The 23,806-nt window shown below is 47.7% G+C and overlaps 1 protein-coding gene across 2 annotated transcripts in view; it reads right to left on the bottom strand.

Annotated features, from left to right (window-relative positions):
• Positions 1-23,806, bottom strand: part of LOC149337748 (G protein-coupled receptor-associated protein LMBRD2B) — an 85,842-nt gene that overhangs the window by 4,537 nt on the left and 57,499 nt on the right. For both annotated transcript variants that reach the window (XM_089553502.1, XM_089553503.1), the window contains exon 12: positions 23,465-23,554. In XM_089553502.1, the coding sequence (XP_089409628.1) occupies positions 23,465-23,554 (90 nt within the window). The remainder of the gene's footprint in view (positions 1-23,464; positions 23,555-23,806) is intronic.

Below are 23,806 nucleotides of genomic sequence, written 5' to 3'. Positions count from 1 at the left end.
AAATTAAGGCGTTACAAGATAGAGGTCACAATAATAAACAGTCACACACCAGGACATACCAAACAGAAAAACAGAAGAAGTGTGAATTGCAGCATTAACTTCTCTATATTGATCTAAAAGGCAAGGTACTTTATACTTCGCAAGCCATAATTTGTTCTACATGGCATCCTATGTCAATTACTCTAAAAAGAAAGAATTCGTTTTTTTTTCACGGTAGGTTGTTTGAACAAAGTATCAACATAGGCAGTAGGAATCTATTATTGCGAAAAAAAAAAATCTGGATGGTTGTTCTTCCTCCTCATTACTTTCCTAAGCTAGATTCTTTATCTCTCATCACTTAAGCGAAAAACAGCACGCATTTCGCTCTTCTCAGGACAGAGTGAACATTCAGCGCTTCTGCGGTCTGCCTTTCTTTTCTTGGCGTCAAAATTGGAGGCCACCGTGAAGTAAATCAACAAAAGTCTAAAGCAGGACTCTGACTACATTCCCAACACACTCCCAAATCTGGCACTAAAAAAAAAAAAAAAAGATTTCCTTTAAACATTGGCTGTATTTCGAGTCGCTTAAAAATGACTTTTATTCCCTTTTAAAGGAATGACGTCCGAAAGATTACCTTTTGTAAACTGCAAAACTTCACGACAGCACCATGGCACAACACTGGCCTCTATCACACGTTTGGTGCATTGTTCAGGATTCGCGCCTATCCTTGCCGACGGCTACTCAAGCGCGGATCGCCACTGCAGCTGTGCTGACGTCATCACCAAGCGTAACGCCATATGCCACTGCAGTTTCGAGGGTATAATGCTCACAGAGGTCGCTGTAAGGTACAAAGCACCCTGGCTGCCTCACCGCACCGGGTCGAGAGCACTCGCCAGCTCTCGACGTTTACGCTTCAGAACTCCCACCAGAACCAGGCGCCGCTATGACAGTGTTACAAGAGGCTAGAGCCACTGCTGGTCAGTCGCTTCTAACGAGCATGAAGAGCGACTTAGTGCAGGGTTGCGGCTGTCTGGGCGACCTGCGAAAGCGTGACTGCCATGGTCCGCCCTCTGAGGAGGAGGAAAAGGTAGCACCTTCGACACAGGGCGACAGCCAAGTTCTGGAGGTCGATATGGCTGCATGTGCACTGAAGACCATTGTCTTTCTAACAGCATCCTGCCCGGCTATCCGTCGCCTGCTTCCAAAAAGCGGGCTTCCCGGTCCTCTCAAGAAGTGCCAAATTATTTCCGAGGGGACGGCGCATCTTACGGCCCCCATCTCCTGCTAAGCGGGAATGAACGTAGCTGTCTAAGGCCTCATCAAAAGTAGCACAAATGTTTTCGGTCACCCACATTTTGAAGCACTCAAGCCTCAAGCACTGTTTTTTCCATAGGCAAAGTTTGGTTTGGTTTGTTGGGGTTTAACGTCCCAAAGCAACTCAGGCTATGAGGGACGCCATAGTGAAAGGCTCCGGAAATTTCGACCACCTGGGGTTCTTTAACGTGCACTGACATCGCACAGTACACGGGCCTCTAGAATTTCACTTTCATCGAAATTCAGCCGCCGCGGCCGGGATCGAACCCGCGTCTTTCGGGTCGGCAGCCGAGCGCCGTAACCACTGAGCCACCGCGGCCCATAGGGAAAGTGCCGTGAAAATGACGGTGCAAAAAGCAGAAAACAAAAAGGTTTATCTATAACAAATGCTATATACTTCTTAGCAGCCCCACGCAATAAACTGATCATAAAGTGTAACGCCTTGTCGTTGCTACTATTATTGTGCTTTCCAGGCCATATACCGTCAAACCCCGATATATCCAACTCAAAGGAAATCACTAAATAGCTCAATATGTAAAAAGCGGCAATAGTTGACCTTATCTGCAAATGGAAGCAAGGATTAGTAATTACACCCACACTAGTGAAAAGTTTCGTGCAGCAACGTACTGCTGTTTAGCTTATCTGCAATTGGAAGCAAGGATTAATTACACCCACGCTAGTGAAAAGCTTCGTGCAGTGACGTGATGCATGCCGGCATTCTGGCTAGGCATTGTGCAGGGCTAAGCTGCTTCTCTCATCGAAGCAGCAACCGACAGTGCTTTGGAACTAATAGTTCTAAAGATGGTAGGTTCTTTGGTATGGCTCACAAGGCTTTCTCGCCAAACAAGTAGCCTCCCGCTTGCAGCAAGAGCGTGCCTGTAAATAACCTAGCCAGGCATTACGCCGATATGTCCGGCCATCTGTCTGCTCGCCAGAGCCTCTACATGCAGTGTCAATGCCTTCGACAAGGTGATGCTATTTTAATGTGGCAGCATTAGAGCTATCGTCAAACCAAAACCCCTCCACCGAATGACACGAAATTCCCTGATTGGTCTACAGTGATGACGTCATGTGATTAGCAAGGATCAATCACGGCGCGTCACCAAATTTGAAAATGCACTGCCACTGGAGGAGCTGGAAGGCTGCGACAGAGTACGAGTGGGATACGAACTCTCGGCGGTGCGAACAGATGAGCTTAGTTGGCCACTGCATTAGACCACCACGCCATCGCCACAGCCGAATATCCTGTGTATTTAACTGCCTTTGGATGTCGTCGTCTTCATCCACTTCCATCCGTGCGCTTTCGCATTACCCTTGTAAAGTGACTTCGACAACGCCACCCTCGTCGGTGCTTCTCAATTGCTCTGTGGATGGACCTCACAATTTTGTGCCAGTAAAAATAGGGCTGCAGACAAAATACTGGACCCTCGACCTCCGAGGTACAGAAGCGGCTACGAGAAATTTGACTGACACCGTACCTATCTTCCCGTATACAGTCTTGGAACATTGTATGGAACAACAGAATCTCCATTACTCCCACCTGCATTAATTTCTGAGAGCCATGAAGTGCCAACACTTGCAGCACATTAACAAGTCACTGGGTGCTATTCGTTGAGCAAACGAGCCTATTGTCAGCATTCTAACCTGACGGTCTGGGCAATCCCCAACCAAAGGTCCAATAGCACTGCAGGGCATTGAAACCTCCGGAGGGATTCACAGAAAGAAAAACAAGAGAGTTGCTCTGCATGTCAGGGCAATGGTAAGACTGAAGCAATGAGTATATTGTTCCTCAAGGAAAAGGTTTGGTTTATGGGGTTTAACGTCCCAAAGCGGCTAAGGCTATGAGAGGCACCGTAGTGGAGGGCTCCGGAAATTTCGACCACCTGGGGTTCTTTAACGTGCACTGACATCGAACAGTACACGGGCCTCTAGAATTTCTCCTCCAAAGAAATTCTAGCCACCGCGGCCGGGATCGAACCCGCGTCTTTTGGGTCAGCAGCCGAGCACCATAACCGCTGAGCCACCGCGGCGGCACCTCAAGGAAAAGCTACAGATAAAAGTGCTCAGCAGAGAAGAACTGAAGTTGAGCAGCGCAGACTGCTGGGCAAGTAGGTGCGACAACACTATGGACAAAACGAAAAAGACGAAAACGAGCACACGGAACAAAGACTAACTTACAACCCACCTTCATAAAACTCGTTGCTTACCCCGGCCATCCTTGCGACCTCAGGTTTCCTGCTTACAAGTTCCATGAACTTCAAATCTTGACTCACACACCCATTTTCCCCGACTCTCCCAGCCACATTGTTGGCATGTGGCACAAGGCATCAAAAAAGCCCGCGGACACAAGGCTATCACGCATCTGCTGGACAGAGCACATGTTCACTCGACCATGGATTTTGTACTGAGGGTTTCTCCCAGCCATAGCTGCTTCTAAGTTTGAGCACTGCCTTCGTCTTCTAAGAGGTGTGCGCATGAGGAGTGGCAGACACAAAGGGTTCAGGATCCAGTCTACGCAACCTGCAAGATCCGGAGGTGGCTCCAAAACAAGGCAAGTCTTGACCTGAGGCGGACAAACTGACAGGTCTCCGCAGTAGCTGGCAACCCACAGTTACCACTAACATCTATATAAAATCTAGTCTTGCAAGAAAATTCGCCGTATATGTGGAAAATACAAGCACTCGCCTTTCTCAATATCAAAAGCACAGTATGCGTGTAAAATAAGGACACCGTGCTACTTTACATGTCAGCACCCCTTTGGCACTAATTGCCAACTTATGTCCGGCACCATCAGCAACCACATCATCCCCTGGCAACTATTCAGTGAGCATCGGAGCTCTGTTCTCAACTTCACCCTAATCCTCCGCCATTTCAGAATGCAGGTTTCTCCGTAAATTAAGAAATCTGACGACAGGTACTCAGTGATGTTTCCGTTTCCCGGAGGGGGGGTGTGCAAAACCTGAAGTGAGTGGTTCTCATTAATGTTTCTCTTTTCAAAGCCTTGTGAAATGGGAAGTAATATTGGTCCTCCGAGACACACCCAAACTGCAACAGACCTACAAAACTTACCTGATAATCCATCTATAAAGATGAGTGCTCTGTTTTAAGTTCCCAAAGACTGACGTGCTCATTCACCACAAATTGGAAAAAATTGATGGACGATTATGGCAGTGGGTAAAGCGAAATTTGAGCACAGCTCTGGCTAGATGATCTAGAAAGTACCAGTGATGTAGAAAGTACCAATTCACAAATTCTTGTGCTGTAAGTCACTGGGAAAATAACAAGCCTGCAAGCAGCTGCTTACATTTGAGACTAAACTAATTCGAGGACAGAACCAGGCATGGCAACCTAAACTTAACTGCATTCCTGAGTCCCAAGAAACATATGGCTGTGTTATACTCACAGCATCCCTCGACTGGCTGGATAGCCCACGTTGACATGATAACTGCCAAAGCTTCTCGTCTTTTGTATTTTTTCCAACGGAATTTCAAAAGCTCTCCCCAGGTACTAAAAGAAACATTATATTTAACAAATGTCAGGCCAGTATTAGAATGTGCATGTGTAGCATGGGACCCTTTCACGGGTACACTCATTGACAAGTTAGAAAGGGTACAGAAACGCGCTGCAACGTTTGTGACTGGAAATTTTAATTCTCATATAAAGAGCTCAGAACTTCGCAACCATATTGGGTGCTCAGAGAAGACTGGCAACCCGAAGAAAAATCTGCACGCTGAAGTTCTTGCACAGCATTTACAATGATTGTACCGGTATTAATAAAAACACTTACCTAAAGCAGCCATATTACATTTCGGAGAGACTAGATAACACGAAAAAGATTAAGAGTTATCAATGCCGCATTAATGTATTTAAGTATTCGTTTTTTCCTAACACAATTCTGGACTGGAATAAGCTTGCGAATGATGTGGTTTGTGCACCTGATTTCCAAAGTGCTGTTGAAACGATAATCTGATGTATTTCTTCCAGGTCTCGTGCGTTTACCAGCGCTGTGCCGATGTGTTATCACTCATACTACTTGTCAACTCATTCAGCCTTCTCTTAGTATGTTGTGTTATCCTTGCTGACATGTTTCCCAATATCTTCTTTGCACATGTTATTGTATGTAGTAATATCCCCCCCTACAATAATGCCTCATGGGCACTGTCGGTACTTGCAACAAATAAATAAAAAACACAATACCGGCTGTCTTCGAATCATTTCCTACTGACTCGCTTCCTCGTGTTCACCATGTGAGCAACTTGTTCCCAAACAAGAGTGCAAACAAATGGTGCTCTGTTGCTGTGAAGCTTTCTGACCTAAAAAGTAATGATAAACAACTGTCTCTGCAAGCCAGCTCACACTCAACGACACCTTAGTGTTCGAAGACTTCTCACCAGGCACTTCGATCGTCCATACAAAGGTTAGATTTTTTTAACTGCGACATGATAAGCTGTTCGTGACTAACAAAGTTACATACATGAATCCGGCTCAGATAGCACGCATGAGATTAAGCCCCTCAGAAAGCCCAGCACTCGTGCCCCCCTACCTATTGCAGCGTTCAACACCACATACTGCTTCCCATCTTGACCCTTACCAAGCACGTTGACAAAACAAACCCCGAAAAATTGTGGTACATAACTGACCCATACTTAAAATTCAATCATTGTGCAAAACCTGCAAGGCGACACGTGGCATTACGATGACATGTGTACCCCAGTTTTTACCGAAGCTTTTATAATGAATATTTAGCAGGGGTGTGCAAATATTTGAAAATATCGAGCAAATTGAATACCCTATTCAATTATTCTAAACAAATGAAATTTATTCTCAAATTTTCTAATACTTTTTGGAAAATAGCAGGAGGTTCGAATAGGGACCACCGTGTTATTCGTCAACGAATGTTCCGATGCTGCACACCATCCTTCAGCGAGAAGCACGCCGCAGATGAAGGGTTCCGCACCACGACGAAGTACATTTGTGTGGAGGTGCTCATAATGCTTGTACACGGCCTCTAAGACTGGATGACACGGCAGGACTGAGACAAATTCGAAAAATCCTTGCTTTGAGGCTCTATCTCGGAGGTCATGGCTCAGGCGTAGATACCATCAGTCTATGTGACGAGGTTCTAGTACTGCCGGGTACACACGGGTTTTCTGATGGGTACACAGCTTCTTCCGGCCTGATGCTCGGCTTGTTTTGGGTGAAATGCTTGCAAACAAAGAGTATTTGACCAAATCACATAAATGGTACTTTCTAAATTCATATAACTTGATGGTCTTAAGTTAATATAGTGACTTTCTGTTGCAACTCGTTAGTGGAGAGTAGCGTTGCACCTTTTGGTAGCTATAGCTCTATCTTCATACGTGTCAAACTAATAGCATTGTAAAGAAGTGCCACAACTGTAGCTTTAATGTTTCGCATGATTCCTCATTTTGCAAGCATACCCATACAAGTAGGGAATATTAGCACTAATACTCGATTCATATTCGATTTGGTTTTTAGCTACGCTATTTGTATTCGATTTGGTTTGGAAAAAGAACTTCTTGCACACCCTTAATATTTAGCTATATCTCCACTCAGAGTCGGTGCACCTTGTGTTGCCTAGCAAATTAATACATTGAACGAGCATCCTTATCCCGGCTGTGATTCTGCTAATGCAGAGTGAATTTATTTATTTATTTGCGCACTATAAAGGCCTCTGGGGCCACTGCCATGTTGGAAAAACAAAAGAGAAACTTTCAAATTTGCCTAAAATTTACCCAGCTAACTACCATCCCGTATCTATAATCAGTAGATGCAGTAAGTTACCTAAACACACCACACTCACCAAAATTAAATCCAATTCTTTTTGTGCATCTGTTCAGCGTGATTTTCACTCACAGCATACGCCCCATACAAGACAATATCCATCGCTTGGACTCTACTTATAGATTTTTAAAAATGATTTGACAAGGTCTGCCATACACTCATAGTACATAAATTATGTCAGCTGGAAATTGGCCTTTAACGTGTTCAAAAGGATTGGATGTCTTTTCTGCATGCTTCCTTTCGGATGTCAAAGAAGTAAAGCACCTCTTTCAATGTGCTGCCTTCAATTTTTTTAGGTGAGAAGAAAATAGGCTTTTTGGCATCAGGTCCACAGCAGCCACTTTTAACCTGCTTAGCAGAGACTCCATTGATCACTGTCACCAAGTTTACCAGTAAACAGTCCACTAGTGACCATTACGTGTGCTCTCAACATGTCACACAGATGCCATGGCTGCAAGGGGGGGGGAGGGAACCAGTGGAATATAAACTACTACGTTGAGTGAACAACTGTGCCTGCTGTTACACAGTTGAACATCATGCAGCACATTTTGATGTGACGCACGCTAATGCCAAAAATAATAAAATTAACCAACCAGAAAATGCAAATTCTTCCAAAGGTAAACAAAGAGTTAATTAATTATAACATTATGCTAGTGCTGTCATTTAGCCTTCGAAGAAGAGATAAATAGTTTATGGGGGATTAATGTTTCAAAGCGACTCGGGCTATGGGGGACAGAAGAGATACTAAATACTTGGAAGCGCTTTGCACTGGCGCACTGGTGGTAGTCCCCCGGGTAATGAGTAAAGCTGCATTGTGCCTTTTCCTCTTTTCTAACCACCTTCCTCTCTTCCTGCCTAAACTACTCTCACTCTGCTTACTAACCAATCTTCTCATCTCTTCTTGGTCACTGCAACTTCCTGAAGAATGATTAACACTTGGCTCCTTTTAGGCCCCAACGCATTTTGGAGGGTGGCCTTGACTATCGAGGTTTGGATGAGAATATGCTCCATTGTCTGACTGCCTCACCTACAGGAACAGTCACCTACCCAAAAGTGAAGTGCCATCGTGGAAATTATCGACAAATATTTGCCCATTAATTTCACCTTCAGCTATCTCACAATGTTCCAGAGCATGGACAACGGAGGGGGATTTGATAGTTAATTATTTTATGCCCAAACGATAACTTATTTTAAACCGGAAGGAAAAGCAACCACCTGTTGCCGGTGGAATCTGGACCCCAAACTTCCGAGCTTTGCATCTGGTGCAGCACCATTAAAGTCAATTATTTTTCAGCCATAAAAAAATTCTACTATTATTTTCCCATTTATTGGCACCACAAAAAATAGGGATGTTCTCCCATGATCGCCTCAGTTTTTGTGACTCTTGGCTTCCTTCATATTGTCACGTTGTAGTGACGGCAGTCCAGTGGTCAGGAAGACACCCGAAATACTTGCAAACGAAGCTCTTTATTTGGGCTGACTTGCACCCGCAAAAGAACTTAATCACTCGGTGGCGGCGTAAGCAACAAGCGTGCTCGCCAGTCGTCGAACTACGAATGTGCGCTGCTCGCGGCATCATTCAATTTAAAGCCAGCAAGGAAACTTCGAGATAACAGGTCGAGGTCATCTAGAGTAATCTAGAAACACGTAGATGCAGCTGTTCATGGCTGTGAACAATCGAGATAAGTCCGGTCGATTCTCGCGTCACGAACAAAAATGATAACACCCCTTTTCTGCGGCCTTGCGCGAACGAACGGACGCTACAATGATACGTGGCATTACCCCCCTCCCAAAGAAGCATCGTCTCGATGCTTTAAAATGAAAATAAACACGGAGAATGCAAACTTCGAGTCCTTTAGCGTTCATAATATGGCTTCAGGCATACGACATGTACGACTTCCGGGCATGTGCGGCGTCGCTGAGATGATGTCGTGCCGTCGGGGATGACTTCATAGTCGAGGTCACCGATGCGACGGAGAACCCTGTATGGGCCAAAGTAGCGTCGCAGCAACTTTTCACTCAATCCACGGCGGCGAACTGGCCTCCATATCCAAACACGATCACCTGGCTTGTAATGCATGTCTCGTCGGCGCAGATTGTAGCGTCGGGCGTCGGTGTGCTGCTCGTCTTGAATGCGAAGCCGCGCAAGTCTTCAGGCTTCCTCGGCGCAATGAAGGTAGGCAGCAACGTCGAGGCTGTCTTCGTCGGAAACGTGCGGGAGCATTGCGTCGAGTGTTGTCGTGGGCTTCCTGCTGTATACCAGCTGGAATGGGGTAAACTTGGTTGTCTCCTGGACGGCAGTATTATAGGCGAAGATCACGTAGGGCACGTCTTGTGTTCGGCGTCGATGTACACGGAGAGCATGTCTGCGATGGTCTTGTTCAGACGCTTTGTGAGTCCGTTGGTTTGTGGATGATAGGCAGTTGTCCTCCGATGGCTTGTCTGACTATAGTTGAGAATGGCTTGCGTCAGCTCCACTGTAAACGCCGTTCCTCTGTCTGTGATGAGCCCTTCGGGGGCGCCGTGTCGCAGGAGAATTTGTTTGACAAAAAATTTTGCGACTTCTGTTGCGGTACCACTAGGCAACGCTTTTGCTTCGGCGTAGCGGGTCATGTAGTCGGTGGCCACGATGATCCACTTGTTTCCTGATGAAGAGGTCGGAAAGGGGCCGAGGAGGTCCATCCCTATTTGCTGAAAGGGCTTAGTTGGCGGTGGTATGGGGTTCAGGAGTCCGGCTGGTCTAGTCGAAGGCGTTTTGCGTCGCTGACACTCACGGCACGTTTTCACGTAATGGGAAACATCGGCAGCTAGCCGTGGCCAATAGTACTTCTCCTGGATGCGGTGCAACGTGCGAGCAATCCCGAGATGCCCTGCAGTCGGCTCATCATGGCATGGCTGCCTAATTTCTTGCCTGAGATTCTTGGGCACGACAAGAAGATGTACTGTCCTGTTGGGCGCGAAGTTCTTCTTCAGGAGGACATTATTGTGAACGACGAAGGACGACAGTTGGCGCTTGAACCCTCGGGGAGGCGATGCGGTCTTTCCTTTCAGATAAGCAACTAGGCTTTGCAACTCAGGATCCGAGCGCTGCTGCTGCGCGAAACTGCTCGTGCTTACCGGTCCTAAGAAAGCGTCGTCGTCTTCCTCTTCCGGTGCTGCGTCGACGGCGGCTCGGGACAAGCAGTCCGCGTCAGAATGCTTGCGGCCAGATTTGTAGACTACAGTTATGTCAAATTCTTGAAGACGCAAGCTCCAACGAGCAAGGCGGCCAGAGGGATCCTTCAAACTGGCAAGCCAGCACAGAGCATGGTGGTCGCTCACAACCTTGAATGGTCGTCCGTACAAGTAGGGTCGAAATTTGGACGTGGCCCAAATAATGGCGAGACATTCTTTCTCGGTCGTCGAATAGTTGGCTTCAGCTTTCGACAGTGAACGACTTGCGTACGCGATAACTTTCTCCTGTTTACCATCTTTCTGAACGAGGACCGCTCCTAAGCCTACACTGCTTGCATCTGTATGAAATTCGGTTTCGGCGTTTTCATCAAAGTGCCCGAGCATAGGAGGGGACTGTAATTGCGCTTTAGCTCTTTGAAAGCTTCCTCTTGCGGCCTTTCCCATTTAAAAGGCACGTCAGCCTTGGTAAGTTCCGTCAAAGGTTGAGCGATGCGCGAAAAGTTCTTGACGAATCGCCAGTAATAAGCGCACAATCCCAGGAATCTGCGTATAGCTTTCTTGTCATTAGGCTGTGGAAACTCTGCGATCGCAGCCGTCTTCTTGGGGTCGGGGTGAACTCCATCCTTGCTTACGACGTGACCAAGGAACAGCAGCTCCTCGTAGGCGAAGTGGCACTTCTCTGGTTTCAGTGTCAGGCCTGAAGACTTGATCGTTTCCAGCACTGTCCGAAGCCTTCTGAGGTGGTCTTCAAAGCTTGTGGAGAAGACAACAACGTCATCTAAGTAGACTAGGCAAATCTGCCACTTCAAGCCTGCGAGCACCGTATCCATTACTCGCTGGAACGTCGCTGGGGCAGAGCAGAGGCCGAAGGGCATCACCTTGAACTCGAAGAGTCCGTCTGGCGTGATGAACGCAGTCTTCTCGCGATCTCTTTCGTCAGCTCAAATTTGCCAGTAGCCGCTCTTCATGTCCATCGATGAGAAGTACTTAGCGTTGCATAGCCGATCCAATGTGTCATCGATGCGGGGAAGGGGGTAGACATCCTTCTTTGTAATGCTGTTCAGGCGGCGGTAATCGACACAAAAGCGAAGGGTGCCGTCTTTCTTTTTCACTAGGACGACTGGTGCTGCCCAGGGGCTCCTCGATGGCTGGATGACGTCGTCACGAAGCATTTCCTCAACTTGCTTGCGGATAGCTTGGCGTTCTAGCGGCGATACGCGGTAGGGGCTCTGTCGCAGTGGTCGGGCGTGTTCGTCTGTGACAATTCGGTGCTTGGCAAGCCGGGTTCGTCGCACATTCGATGCTGATGAAAAGCAATCGCTGTACCTTTGAAGAAGGCTGCGTATTTGGTCTTGTCTGCTACGTGGTAATGCCGGTTTGATCTCAAACGGTTGATGGCCTTGGTCAGATGGTTCTACGGGTTGGTCGGGTAGGGCAAATATGTCTTTGATGTCTGCCAGCTCGTCGAGGAAAGCGATCGTCGTACCTTTGTTTAGATGCCGGTATTCTTCGGTGAAGTTGGTTAGCAGCACCTGGGCTTGGCCATTTCAGATTTGGGCGACTCCCCTTGCGACGCCCAGTCCTTGATCAAGGAGTAACTGGGTGTTCCCCTCGACGACGCCTTCGGCAGTTTCGATGTCTCCTGTAGCTATGCAGGCGATGACACTTGATCGGGACGGCACGCTCAGTGCTTCGTCGAAGACGTTTAAGGCAACGCGATGAGTCGCTGTCGTCGCTGCAGATATGGCTTTGTCCGTGGAAAGCTTGATCGACTTGGATCGAAGGTCGATGATCGCTCGATGTTCATTCAGGAAGTCCATTCCCAAAATCACGGCTTGCGAGCATTTCTGTAGGACCAGGAAGGTTGTAGCATAGGTTCGCCCATTTACTGTAACTCTCGCGGTGCGGCGTCCTGACGGCGTAATAAGGATACCACCTGCGGTGCGGATCAGTGGGCCGTCCCAAGTTGTTGTCACTTTCCTGAGTCGGACAGCGAATGGCCCGCTCATGACGGAGTAGTCAGCTCCCGTGTCGGCCAAGGCAGTAACCACGTGACCGTCGACCGTAACTTCAAGGTCACTTGTTCGCGTTTTCGTGCTACACGTGGTCTTCGGTGTACGATCTCGGCTTCGTCGGGTAGTGAGGCTACGGTGGGCGTACTCCGACGTTACTTCTATGGGCAGCGGTAAAGGCGTCAAGTCTGGCCGCGTCGTCGTCGGTGCTGTCATCGAAGTTGTCGTCGAAGTTGTCATCGTAGGTGTCGTCGGAGTTGTCATCGGAGTTGTCGTCGGAGTTATCGTCGGTGGAGGATCTTTGTCATTGCGCTTAGAAGCAACCTCACCTCCAGAGGCTGCTTTATTTAGTTTAACCTTCGGGGGCTGGGGGAGCGTCCACGCACGGCGTAACCTCGGCTAGGAGATACAAAGTGTGGTGACGATGACGACGGGGAACGTGATAGGCGGCTCGGTGATGAGCATCCTTCCCGACGCAAAAACTCCTCGATTTCGGCTGGTCGCTGGCCGGGTCGGGGTCGTGGAGCGTCGTAAGAGAACCCTCGGATGCCCAGTCTTCTGTACGGGCAGTGCCGGAGGACGTGACCGGCTTTGCCACAGTGGAAGCATAGTGGGTGGCGCTGGTCGAGAGTTCTCCACTCATCGCATTTCCTCGGCTGCGCGCGTCGCTCGTAGGACGAGCGGGTTGGGGCGAGTGGGCGGCAGTCCAATGCAGCTGGCTGAGGGCGATAGGGGCTTGGGTCCCGTCATCGAGGGGCAGGACGGCGCACAGCTGTGGCGTAGGTCATGGCTGGGGGCTGCAGAGGCTGCGTGGGTGTCGGCGTCACATCCAAGGCCTGTTGAACCTCGTCCCGGATGACATCAGTGAGCGATGAAAGTTGCGGCTGCGTTCCCGTTGGCAGCAATCGTCGGAGCTCCTCTCGCACAACTTGACGTATAACCTCCCGCAGGTCATCGTCGTTAGCGGTGTCCAGGCAGCTTGCTGAGAAAACGCGCTGCTGGTGGTCATCATGGCGGGCTCGGGCGTCACGAGTTTTTTCCATTGCGGATGCCTCTTCGACGAATTCCGCGACGGTTTTGGGTGGGTTCCGTACGAGGCCCGCAAAGAGTTGCTCTTTGACTCCTCGCATACGAAGCTTTACTTTTTCTTCTTCTTTCATGTCTACGTCGGCATGCCGGAAGAGACGCTTCATCTCCTCAGTGTACATTGCAACGGTCTCGTTTGGATGTTGTATGCGAGACTGTAGCAGCTGCTGGGCTCTCTCCTTTCGCACGACGTTTGTGAAGATCTTTAGAAGCTGCTCCTTGAAGGTTTCCTAGTTCGTGAGGCTAGCTTCCTCATTCTCAAACCAGATTCTTGCTGGTCCCTCCAAGGCGAAGAACACGTACCTAAGTTTCGTGGCATCGTCCCAGTTGTTGAAGATAGCCACACGGTCGAACTGCTCCAGCTATTCTTCGGGGTCGGCGCCAGGCGAAGCGTGGAAGGTTCGTGGCACCCGGGGCTGCTGAAGAATGATTGGAGGCATCGTCTGGGGCAAGCTCATGGTAGACGTTGCTGCTGGCTTTCGCTTCCTGGTAGGGTCCGGCAGAATCCCGAACTCAGGTTCGTCCCCTTGCAGGCGTCGGCTTGCGCGGTGGACTGGACTCAGGTCCTGCGGTAGATGACTCAAAGGGCTGGCGTCACGACTTGTAGGGGGTGTCCGGAACATGGGAGGCTACCCCGCACCTCCACCAGATGTCACGTAGTGACGGCAGTCCAGTGGTCAGGAACACACCAGAAAGACTTGCAAACAAAGCTCTTTATTTGGGCTGACTTGCGCCCGCAAAAGAACTTAATCACTCGGTGGCGGCGTAAGCAACAAGCGTGCTCGTCAATCGTCGAACTACGAATGTGCGCTGCTCGCGGCATCATTCAATTTAAAGCCAGCAAGGAAACTTCGAGATAACAGGTCGAGATCATCTAGAGTAATCTAGAAACACGTAGATGCAGCTGTTCATGGCTGTGAACAATCGAGATAAGTCCGGTTGCTTCTCGCGTCACGAACAAAAATGATAACACCCCTTTTCTGCGGCCTTGCACGAACGAACGGACGCTACAATGATACGTGGCAATATATTCTAGGGTAGGCATACAATGCAGCATTTCTTTTTCACTTGCAAACGTTTTCTGAATCTTGTACTCCCTGCCTGACGCTCTACCTTGTCCATCCCTTCACACGTCCTGAGTTGGCAACTTGTTCTCCTTCACACAGCACCAAAGCTATACTGGTACAGGCACCTGAGAATCTCCCTGCATCAACGATGCAGCGTTGATGTGACCATGCAGCGGGACAAATACTCAACAATGACGCTCGCCAGGCCCAGGATGGTGCCACCAAACAAAGCTACAATGATGCCACTCAGTTGTACTACTTCGACACACTGCAACAACTGGAATGAATAACAGCAGAACAAGACGCTGCACCTGAGAATCTCCTTGCATCAACGATGCAGCGCTGATGTGACCATGCAGCGGGACAAATACTCAACGATGACGCTCGCCAGGCCCAGGATGGTGCCACCAAACAAAGCTACAATGATGCCACTCAGTTGTACTACTTCGACACACTGCAACAACTGGAATGAATAACAGCAGAACAAGACGCTGCACCTGAGAATCTCCCTGCATCAAAGATGCAGCAGTGTTGATGTGACCATGCAGCGGGACAAATACTCAACGATGACGCTCGCCAGGACCAGGATGGTGCCACCAAACAAATCTACAATGATGCCACTCAGTTGTACTACTTCGACACACTGCAACAACTGGAATGAATAACAGCAGAACAAGACGCTGCACCTGAGAATCTCCCTGCATCAAAGATGCAGCAGCGTTGATGTGACCATGCAGCGGGACAAATACTCAACGATGACGCTCGCCAGGCCCAGGATGGTGCCACCAAACAAATCTACAATGATGCCACTCAGTTGTACTACTTCGACACACTGCAACAACTGGAATGAATAACAGCAGAACAAGACGCTGCACCTGAGAATCTCCCTGCATCAAAGATGCAGCAGCGTTGATGTGACCATGCAGCGGGACAAATACTCAACGATGACGCTCGCCAGGACCAAGATGGTGCCACCAAACAAATCTACAATGATGCCACTCAGTTGTACTACTTCGACACACTGCAACAACTGGAATGAATAACAGCAGAACAAGATGCTGCACCTGAGAATCTCCCTGCATCAAAGATGCAGCAGCGTTGATGTGACCATGCAGCGGGACAAATACTCAACGATGACGCTCGCCAGGCCCAAGATGGCGCCACCAAACAAATCTACAATGATGCCACTCAGTTGTACTACTTCGACACACTGCAACAACTGGAATGAATAACAGCAGAACAAGACGCTGCACCTGAGAATCTCCCTGCATCAAAGATGCAGCAGCGTTGATGTGACCATGCAGCGGGACAAATACTCAACGATGACGCTCGCCAGGCCCAAGATGGTGCCACCAAACAAATCTACAATGATGCCACTCAGTTGCACTACTTCGACACACTGCAACAACTGGAATGAATAACAGCAGAACAAGACGCTGCACCTGAGAATCTCCCTGCATCAAAGATGCAGCAGCGTTGATGTGACCATGCAGCGGGACAAATACTCAATGATGACGCTCGCCAGGCCCAAGATGGTGCCACCAAACAAATCTACAATGATGCCACTCAGTTGTACTACTTCGACACACTGCAACAACTGGAATGAATAACAGCGGAACAAGACGCTGCACCTGAGAATTTCCCTGCATCAAAGATGCAGCAGCGTCGATGTGACCATGCAGCGGGACAAATACTCAACGATGACGCTCGCCAGGACCAAGATGGTGCCACCAAACAAATCTACAATGACGCCACTCAGTTGTACTACTTCGACACACTGCAACAACTGGAATGAATAACAGCAGAACAAGACGCTGCACCTGAGAATCTCCCTGCATCAAAGATGCAGCAGCGTTGATGTGACCATGCAGCGGGACAAATACTCAACGATGACGCTCGCCAGGCCCAAGATGGTGCCACCAAACAAATCTACAATGATGCCGCTCAGTTGTACTACTTCGACACACTGCAACAACTGGAATGAATAACAGCAGAACAAGACGCTGCACCTGAGAATCTCCCTGCATCAAAGATGCAGCAGCGTTGATGTGACCATGCAGCGGGACAAATACTCAACGATGACGCTCGCCAGGCCCAAGATGGTGCCACCAAACAAATCTACAATGATGCCACTCAGTTGTACTACTTCGACACACTGCAACAACTGGAATGAATAACAGCAGAACAAGACGCTGCACCTGAGAATCTCCCTGCATCAAAGATGCAGCAGCGTTGATGTGACCATGCAGCGGGACAAATACTCAACGATGACGCTCGCCAGGCCCAGGATGGTGCCACCAAACAAATCTACAATGATGCCACTCAGTTGTACTACTTCGACACACTGCAACAACTGGAATGAATAACAGCAGAACAAGACGCTGCACCTGAGAATCTCCCTGCATCAAAGATGCAGCAGCGTTGATGTGACCATGCAGCGGGACAAATACTCAACGATGGCGCTCGCCAGGACCAAGATGGTGCCACCAAACAAATCTACAATGATGCCACTCAGTTGTACTACTTCGACACACTGCAACAACTGGAATGAATAACAGCAGAACAAGACGCTGCACCTGAGAATCTCCCTGCATCAAAGATGCAGCGGGACAAATACTCAACGATGACGCTCGCCAGGACCAAGATGGTGCCACCAAACAAATCTACAATGATGCCACTCAGTTGTACTACTTCGACACACTGCAACAACTGGAATGAATAACAGCAGAACAAGACGCTGCACCTGAGAATCTCCCTGCATCAAAGATGCAGCGGGACAAATACTCAACGATGACGCTCGCCAGGACCAAGATGGTGCCACCAAACAAATCTACAATGATGCCACTCAGTTGTACTTGGCACTGGAAAAGTAACAAATAATCTCCCTTAAGGACTGAATATACTTTTAAGACAGTAATATATCTAATTTCGATGGAAAAAAGAAATAGCGGCCAAAATGGGTACCAGTAAAGGACACTGGCAGTTTAAGTGGATTCATCCGTTTCCACTTGCCCATAGGTGGGACTTAATAATTAGGGAGTATGTTCTCATTGGTGTCCACCTGAACACAGCCACATGACTGCGAAGAATACCTACACAAGCGGGACTTTGTGAAACACGTCAATGCGCAAACCACTCAGTGTGCGTGCAAGGTGTGCAAGACATAGCCAGCAGTACCTCAAACGTGACATTACCAAACAGCGTTATCCTGACATATACTGATGCATTGATGTGCCACAACAAGGATCAATGCTAGTCTTGAAATGTCAAGCTTGTAAACAGATGTCAGGTTTTTTCATTGAACAGCACTAAATGCAGTGGTTTCATCTTCGAATGATTCAAGTCTGGTGTTCCCTGTGATGTCTCCAACGACTGAACAGAATGTGTGCCACCTTGAATTCCACTGTGCTCTGCTAGGAATCATGTTGTCGGAGACACCAGTGACTGACTGATTGCGTACAGCCATTAGCTACAAGCCTCAGTGACCACGTTTCTGCAAGCATCACTGAAATGCTGCATGCATTACAACTTCATGCATGACAAACCCGACCAAGTCACAAAGCATCCATTCAGCATCCAAAGCCAATCTGGGATGGTCTTCCGCACTTCACCTAACCGTACAAACATCATCTCACAGATGGTTTTAAAGTTTCAACAACAGTTGTAAGGAAAAAAAAAAAGAGATCTCTCTAAAACAATCGCTGGTCGTTTGGAAATTCTGCGGAGCAACATCCGTGATTGTTACAAGGAAAGAAAACAAAGGCGAACATTTAATCTCGTCAACAAGTGCCCTGTTCCAGAGGCCGAGCTTTTTCTCTCACCTCAAGAGTCACTAAAAAGAAAACACAGTGTGCATTGCTTAATCTTTATTTAAAATACCTGCTAAAAATTGTGGCTGCTTCTCACAGAACAGGTGCACACAGCAGCAGTGAGCGAGTACAGAGTCCGAGTTGCTTTGAATCAACAACAACAAGAAGAAAAAGTGACTAGAATGCACAGTCAGCATGACAAAAGAGGAGTGCATTACAGCGTAGCATGCATCCAGAGATGATCAGAGTGAGTGAATCTGCAACACTGCTCACAGTAGGAACTGAAGCTGCCAATGCCGGGCTCAGTGCAGCACATACGCCATGCTCTGTGTGCTCTACACATGCTGAGTCCCACACATGTTAGTGGGTTAGTGATTAGTGATGCTTCAGTTTTTATGCACACTTCGGAAGCTGGTCTCAGAAAAAAAATTTCTTTTAATGAAGTCGCAATAATGGCACCTTGAAGAAACATATATTTTTGCATGCTGATTCCAAATAAGTAATTTAATTTTATGTAGAACAAGTCCTTGTAGACTTATATAACATGTTATGTAAGTTTTTGCTGAGAGCCTTCAATAAATTTTGCTGCAGGAAACTTGCTAGGACGCATGCCATTGACTTGTCTTCACATCAAGTTATGCAATAACGACAAAATTATTATTCTCTCTGTCATAGAAGTTGAGTTACAGGGTCTCAAATTTGCCACTTCACAAATGGGAGGGAGCTAACGATCTCAGAATTGCATAACTCATCTTCTACAACAGGCAGGATGATAATTTTACCCTTATTGCATAGCTTGATGTCAAGAGAAACCAATGGCATGCAATCTAATAAATTCCCTGTGGTAGAATTTCTTCCAAACCCTAGGCAAAAGTTACCTAACATATTGCATAAGTGCACAAGGACTTGTTGTACATGAAATTAAATTACATATTTGAAATCAGCGTGCAAAAATGCATGTTCCCTGACGATTTCGTGGTTGCGACTTCATTAGTAAAAATTTATTTCTAAGACCCTCTTCCCCCCTTTACACATTCGCTGCATCATGGGTCACTTCCCGCATGCAATCTGAATGGCCACCAATGCAGAGTCATGCGATGGAGCCATGGGATGGCTCAGTAAGTTCACAGAGACAGTGAAAAAATTCCAGAGGAAGGTCGCTATCGCCACCTGTTGGCAGTTCAGAGAAACTGGCTTACTGGTGGGTTACAGTGCACCCAAGAAAATTTAAGTGTGGACCACCGGTGGGCAATGCTGCACAGCGATTAGGGCTCCAAAAGTTGCTACTGCAGCGAATGTGTTTGATAACTGCGGGAGGCGAAATGAGTATTGTTCAAGCAGCACAGCCAGGAGAGAAACGGCAAGCAGCGGCCCCATCAAAAGTTCATGCGGTTTGGTTTGAAGTCATCACCTAGCTGGCATTGCGCAAAACACCACTTCCTTCGTATGTCCCTCAAAGGTAGTGGGTCAAGAACTGAGCTACAGCCGGCATTTGCATGTTGGAAACCAATCACGTTGCACTGCACGCAGCCTCCATCAGTGACCACTGAGCTCTTTCACCCACCACCTTCAGAGGAACCTTGGTTGGAAGCCTACTTCAAAAGCTCAGACCAGGGGTTCTGTTCTTCTGGGCCCCAGCTTTCCTTGGGGGTGCTTTCTGTGGTTCCCCAAGTGCCCAAATCTACGCATGCCTCAACCCCCCACTTTCCTTTACCCATTTTATTTTGTGACTAATCACACTGTAACTATTCACTGTAGACTGTTTAAGCCATCATCATCATCAGCCTGACTATGCTCACTGCAGGGCAAAGGCCTCTCCCATGTCTGTGCAATTAACCCTGTCCTTTGACAGTTGCGGCCACCGTATCCCGCAAATTTCTTAATCTCATCTGCCCACCTAACTTTCTGCCGCCCCCTGCTACGTTTGCCTTCTCTTGGAATCCACTCCGTTACCCTTAAGGCCCAGCGGTTATCTTGCCTTCGCATTACATGCCCTGCCCAAGCCCACTACTTCCTCGTGATTTCGACTAGGATGTCATTCACCCGCGTTTGTTCCCTCACCCATTCCACCCGCTTCCGATCTCTTAATGTCACACCTATCATTTTCCTTTCCATAGCTCGCTGCGTTGTCCTTAACTGAAGCTGAACCCTCTTTGTTAGCCTCCACGTTTCTGCCCCATAGGTGAGTACTGGTAAGATGCAGCTGTTGTATAGTTTTCACTTGAGGGATATTGCTAAACTGCCATTCGTGATCTGAGAGAACCTGGTATATGCGCTCCAGTCCATTCTTATCCTTCCAGTTATTTCCCTCTCACGATCCGGATGAGCTGTCACTGCCTGCCCTAAGTAGACATATTCTCCTTTGATGGCACTACCGCCACCCTGCACAGAAACCTAGTGGTGGAGGCTTTCAGTTCCGTGACCTCGGCACAGACGATTATGGATCCCAAAGGCAGCAACGTTCAGACCCCAAAGTGTGGACAAGTTTGCAAATGCATCAGGTTGGGAAGTGCTAACAACAGCTGATCTCTGAGAGCCAGTGGGCGATAGCAATGTCCAGGCTGAGTTTGGCACACCTCACAAAATGAAAAACTGGTGCAGTGAAGTGAGACAAGGAATGCAGACACAGAATCCCGTCCCTTCGTACCCGTCCAGATCTTAGAAAGGACCCTGAAGCATCACAGGCAACACACACCGCTCTGTGTGACCCAAAGAGTACAGTCAAACCCACTTATAACAATACTGGTTGTAACAATATATCGCATATAACAATGGTCAGTCACAATAGCTTTTGCAAGTGTTCTATGGTATTTTTGGCACAACCCTGTTACAACAATTACTGGTTATAACAATGGTGTTTCCATGGCACTTCAGTATTGTTATAAGTGGATTTGACTGTATGTACGTTCTGCTGGCCTCAATAAAAACAAACTGAACTGGAGAATAGAGTGCCCCAATAACCTGCAGAGATGTTAAAACTCAACAAGTATGTACAACCACAGTCAGTTGCTGGAAACGTTGAACAACTTTGTGCCTGAGAGGACGATCGGTATACCGAGAAGCACAAGTATCGCAAGGAATGTTCAGCGAAGTGTCTTGAGAACTGCTTGAAGCAGACAGCATGCGAGTCCTTAGCGTCCACAAGTGCCAAACAAGGCAAGGCACGGACCAGGTTCCCTGGTGATGTTTCTGGGAATTCGTACTGGTGCCATCCGTTCACCTCGCCAGCTTGCCATTGACTGAGGATGCCACCAGTCATGCATTACCATCAAACGTAATACAGCCTCTTTGGGATTCTGCGAGGATTATCATCACAGTGTCAGGCGATTACGAGCTGCGCTCATATCGTGGCCCACATCAGGCCACCTAAGTCACGCCTTTGGCACAATTGAAAAAAAAAAGTAGCTGCAAGAATTTGGCACAACAGTCTCTGAGGGTGCAACTGTGTCGAAGGTACAATCCACAACGACAGCGAGTGACCGGTGTTACTCTTGTGACAGCAGCAAATGAGATATGGCGTACACAGTGCAGCCAGTGCAGGCATAAAGCCCACAAGCGGAGGTCAACATGGCATCTAGCAACATCTGCATATACAGCATGAGCGTAAAAGCCAGTGGTAACCCATGGGTACACACGTGTTCTGAGACTGTTTGTAGGCCCTGTCACACCGTGAGCTACTTGCAGCCTCCATGCTGTCCACAGTGAAAGCCCAAATATCGGTAACACCATTTCTGGTGTTGCAACAAGACTGTTGTTGTCACCGGAGAGACTAGAGAGAAAAGTTGCACGGGGTGCTTGGCATATGGCAGGTACAAAATGACGCTTGCACTAACAAGGCATCTTTTTCGTTCCTCACTTCCATGTCCTGTCAGCAACCGGGTGAGGCTTCTGCTAAACATTCAACTGCTCGCTTCAATTTGCGGACACCCTTGACAATTGAACATGCATAACAATGGACGCCAACATGTCCTGATCCCCCAAATTGAGCACCGATTGGCTGAAGTAGCAGAAGCACTGTCTACCCCAGCACTGGAAAGTGATGTCGGCACTCAGCTCATTCCCCTGGCTCAAGAAAGCCTGGGTCTCGACACAAATGTGCGAACTAATTTTCAAACTAAAAGCACAATGCAAAAACCAACAAAACACAATTCGAAAGTCCGTATTTATGCGCATAATTTGTGCACTTTTTTTTCTCAAAATTAAGACTTCAGAAAGAGCGTTTCTAGAACACGTTTTCAAAAATGAACTCGACAAAGCTCATAACGCACAATGTATATGGTATATTCGACCCCGCACAAGCGCCCTTCGCTGGCCAAAAAAAGTTGACCCCAAGCATAAGTCAATGCATCCCCCCCCCCCCTCCATAACTGGCCCACGTTGTTATGTAGTTCCCAACGTAAAACATTTATGCCAAAAAAATTTATGCTGAAGCAAGATGTGCAGATATATTTACCGTTATAGTGAAATCTTACAACATATGAGAACATCGCATAAACCATCATAAACGATAAACCAGCATAAACCATCATAAACCATAAAAGTTTTGGCATAAAGTTTTCCCTACGTAAATCGGACAAAGTTTATGAATGCGCTGTTCTGATAGGCATGTTGTAAGATTTCACTAAAAACAATGACTATATCTGTACATCTTGCCTCGGCAGTCTTGCGTATTACTGCTATTGATGTTTTTACTCCCATCAAAAACGTTCCCCACTAGTTTTCTATGGCAGCATTAATACTACTCGATGCGAGTAAAGGAAAGACTTTAAAAGAAAGATTTTGATACGCATCACAGAATGGGCCATTACCTTCCTTCAATATTTCCATAACAGTTTATTAAAATATTTTAATGAAAATTATTGTCCGAGAATGCTAGATTCGGGAGAGTTTGCCCTGCAGTTTTTTTCTCTCACTTTTTGTTTCAGCCTCACACTTCGTGATGTATTAATCTTTGTCCTCTCTTTCTCAATGCCCGTTCTGGCCCTGCAGGATAATACGAATGGATAAAAAACTACCACAATGGTGTGCATTGTGTGCATCACTCTCCGACAACTGGTCCACCACCAATTTGTGTACAAATCCTTCAGCCCATTGGAGCACACTCTTGGTAATCAGAGTAATGTGCGTGCCAGTCTCCCCCCCTGGCTGCGCATAGAAGCCAGTCAGCTGGGGCGACACAATGTAAAAATGGAGCGGGTGGCTGACGATTGGCGCTCACCGAGGCCGTCGGGTTCTTCCGTGATGGGCGGCTGTTGCGAAGCCACTGGCCTTCGCCGCTGGTCGGCTGCCCGCTGGCGTCGGCCGCGCTCTGCAAACAACGGGCGGCAGCACTTATTAGAGCCTTTTAGTATAGCGTATGAGCGCTTATGTATGTTATAAGCAAGTACTTCGCGGGAGCTTACTGTGGAAGTCACAAGAGCACTTTTACTTTACCGTACAACAACCCGAACACGATAGCCGCAGTGGCGCCATCTGGTGCTATAATATAAAAACATTTTGTGTTATATTTTTCGCACTTAGCCAAGGTATTGGCCAAGCTTATCCAAGTTGTTCCACGTAG

Source organism: Amblyomma mixtum, chromosome 7, assembly GCF_055824585.1.
Source record: "Amblyomma mixtum isolate Tamu chromosome 7, ASM5582458v1, whole genome shotgun sequence".
In the NCBI taxonomy this organism is placed as follows: domain Eukaryota; kingdom Metazoa; phylum Arthropoda; class Arachnida; order Ixodida; family Ixodidae; genus Amblyomma; species Amblyomma mixtum.
The sequence above is the reverse complement of the archived record's forward strand: the minus strand, read 5'-3'. Positions and strand labels throughout refer to the sequence as shown.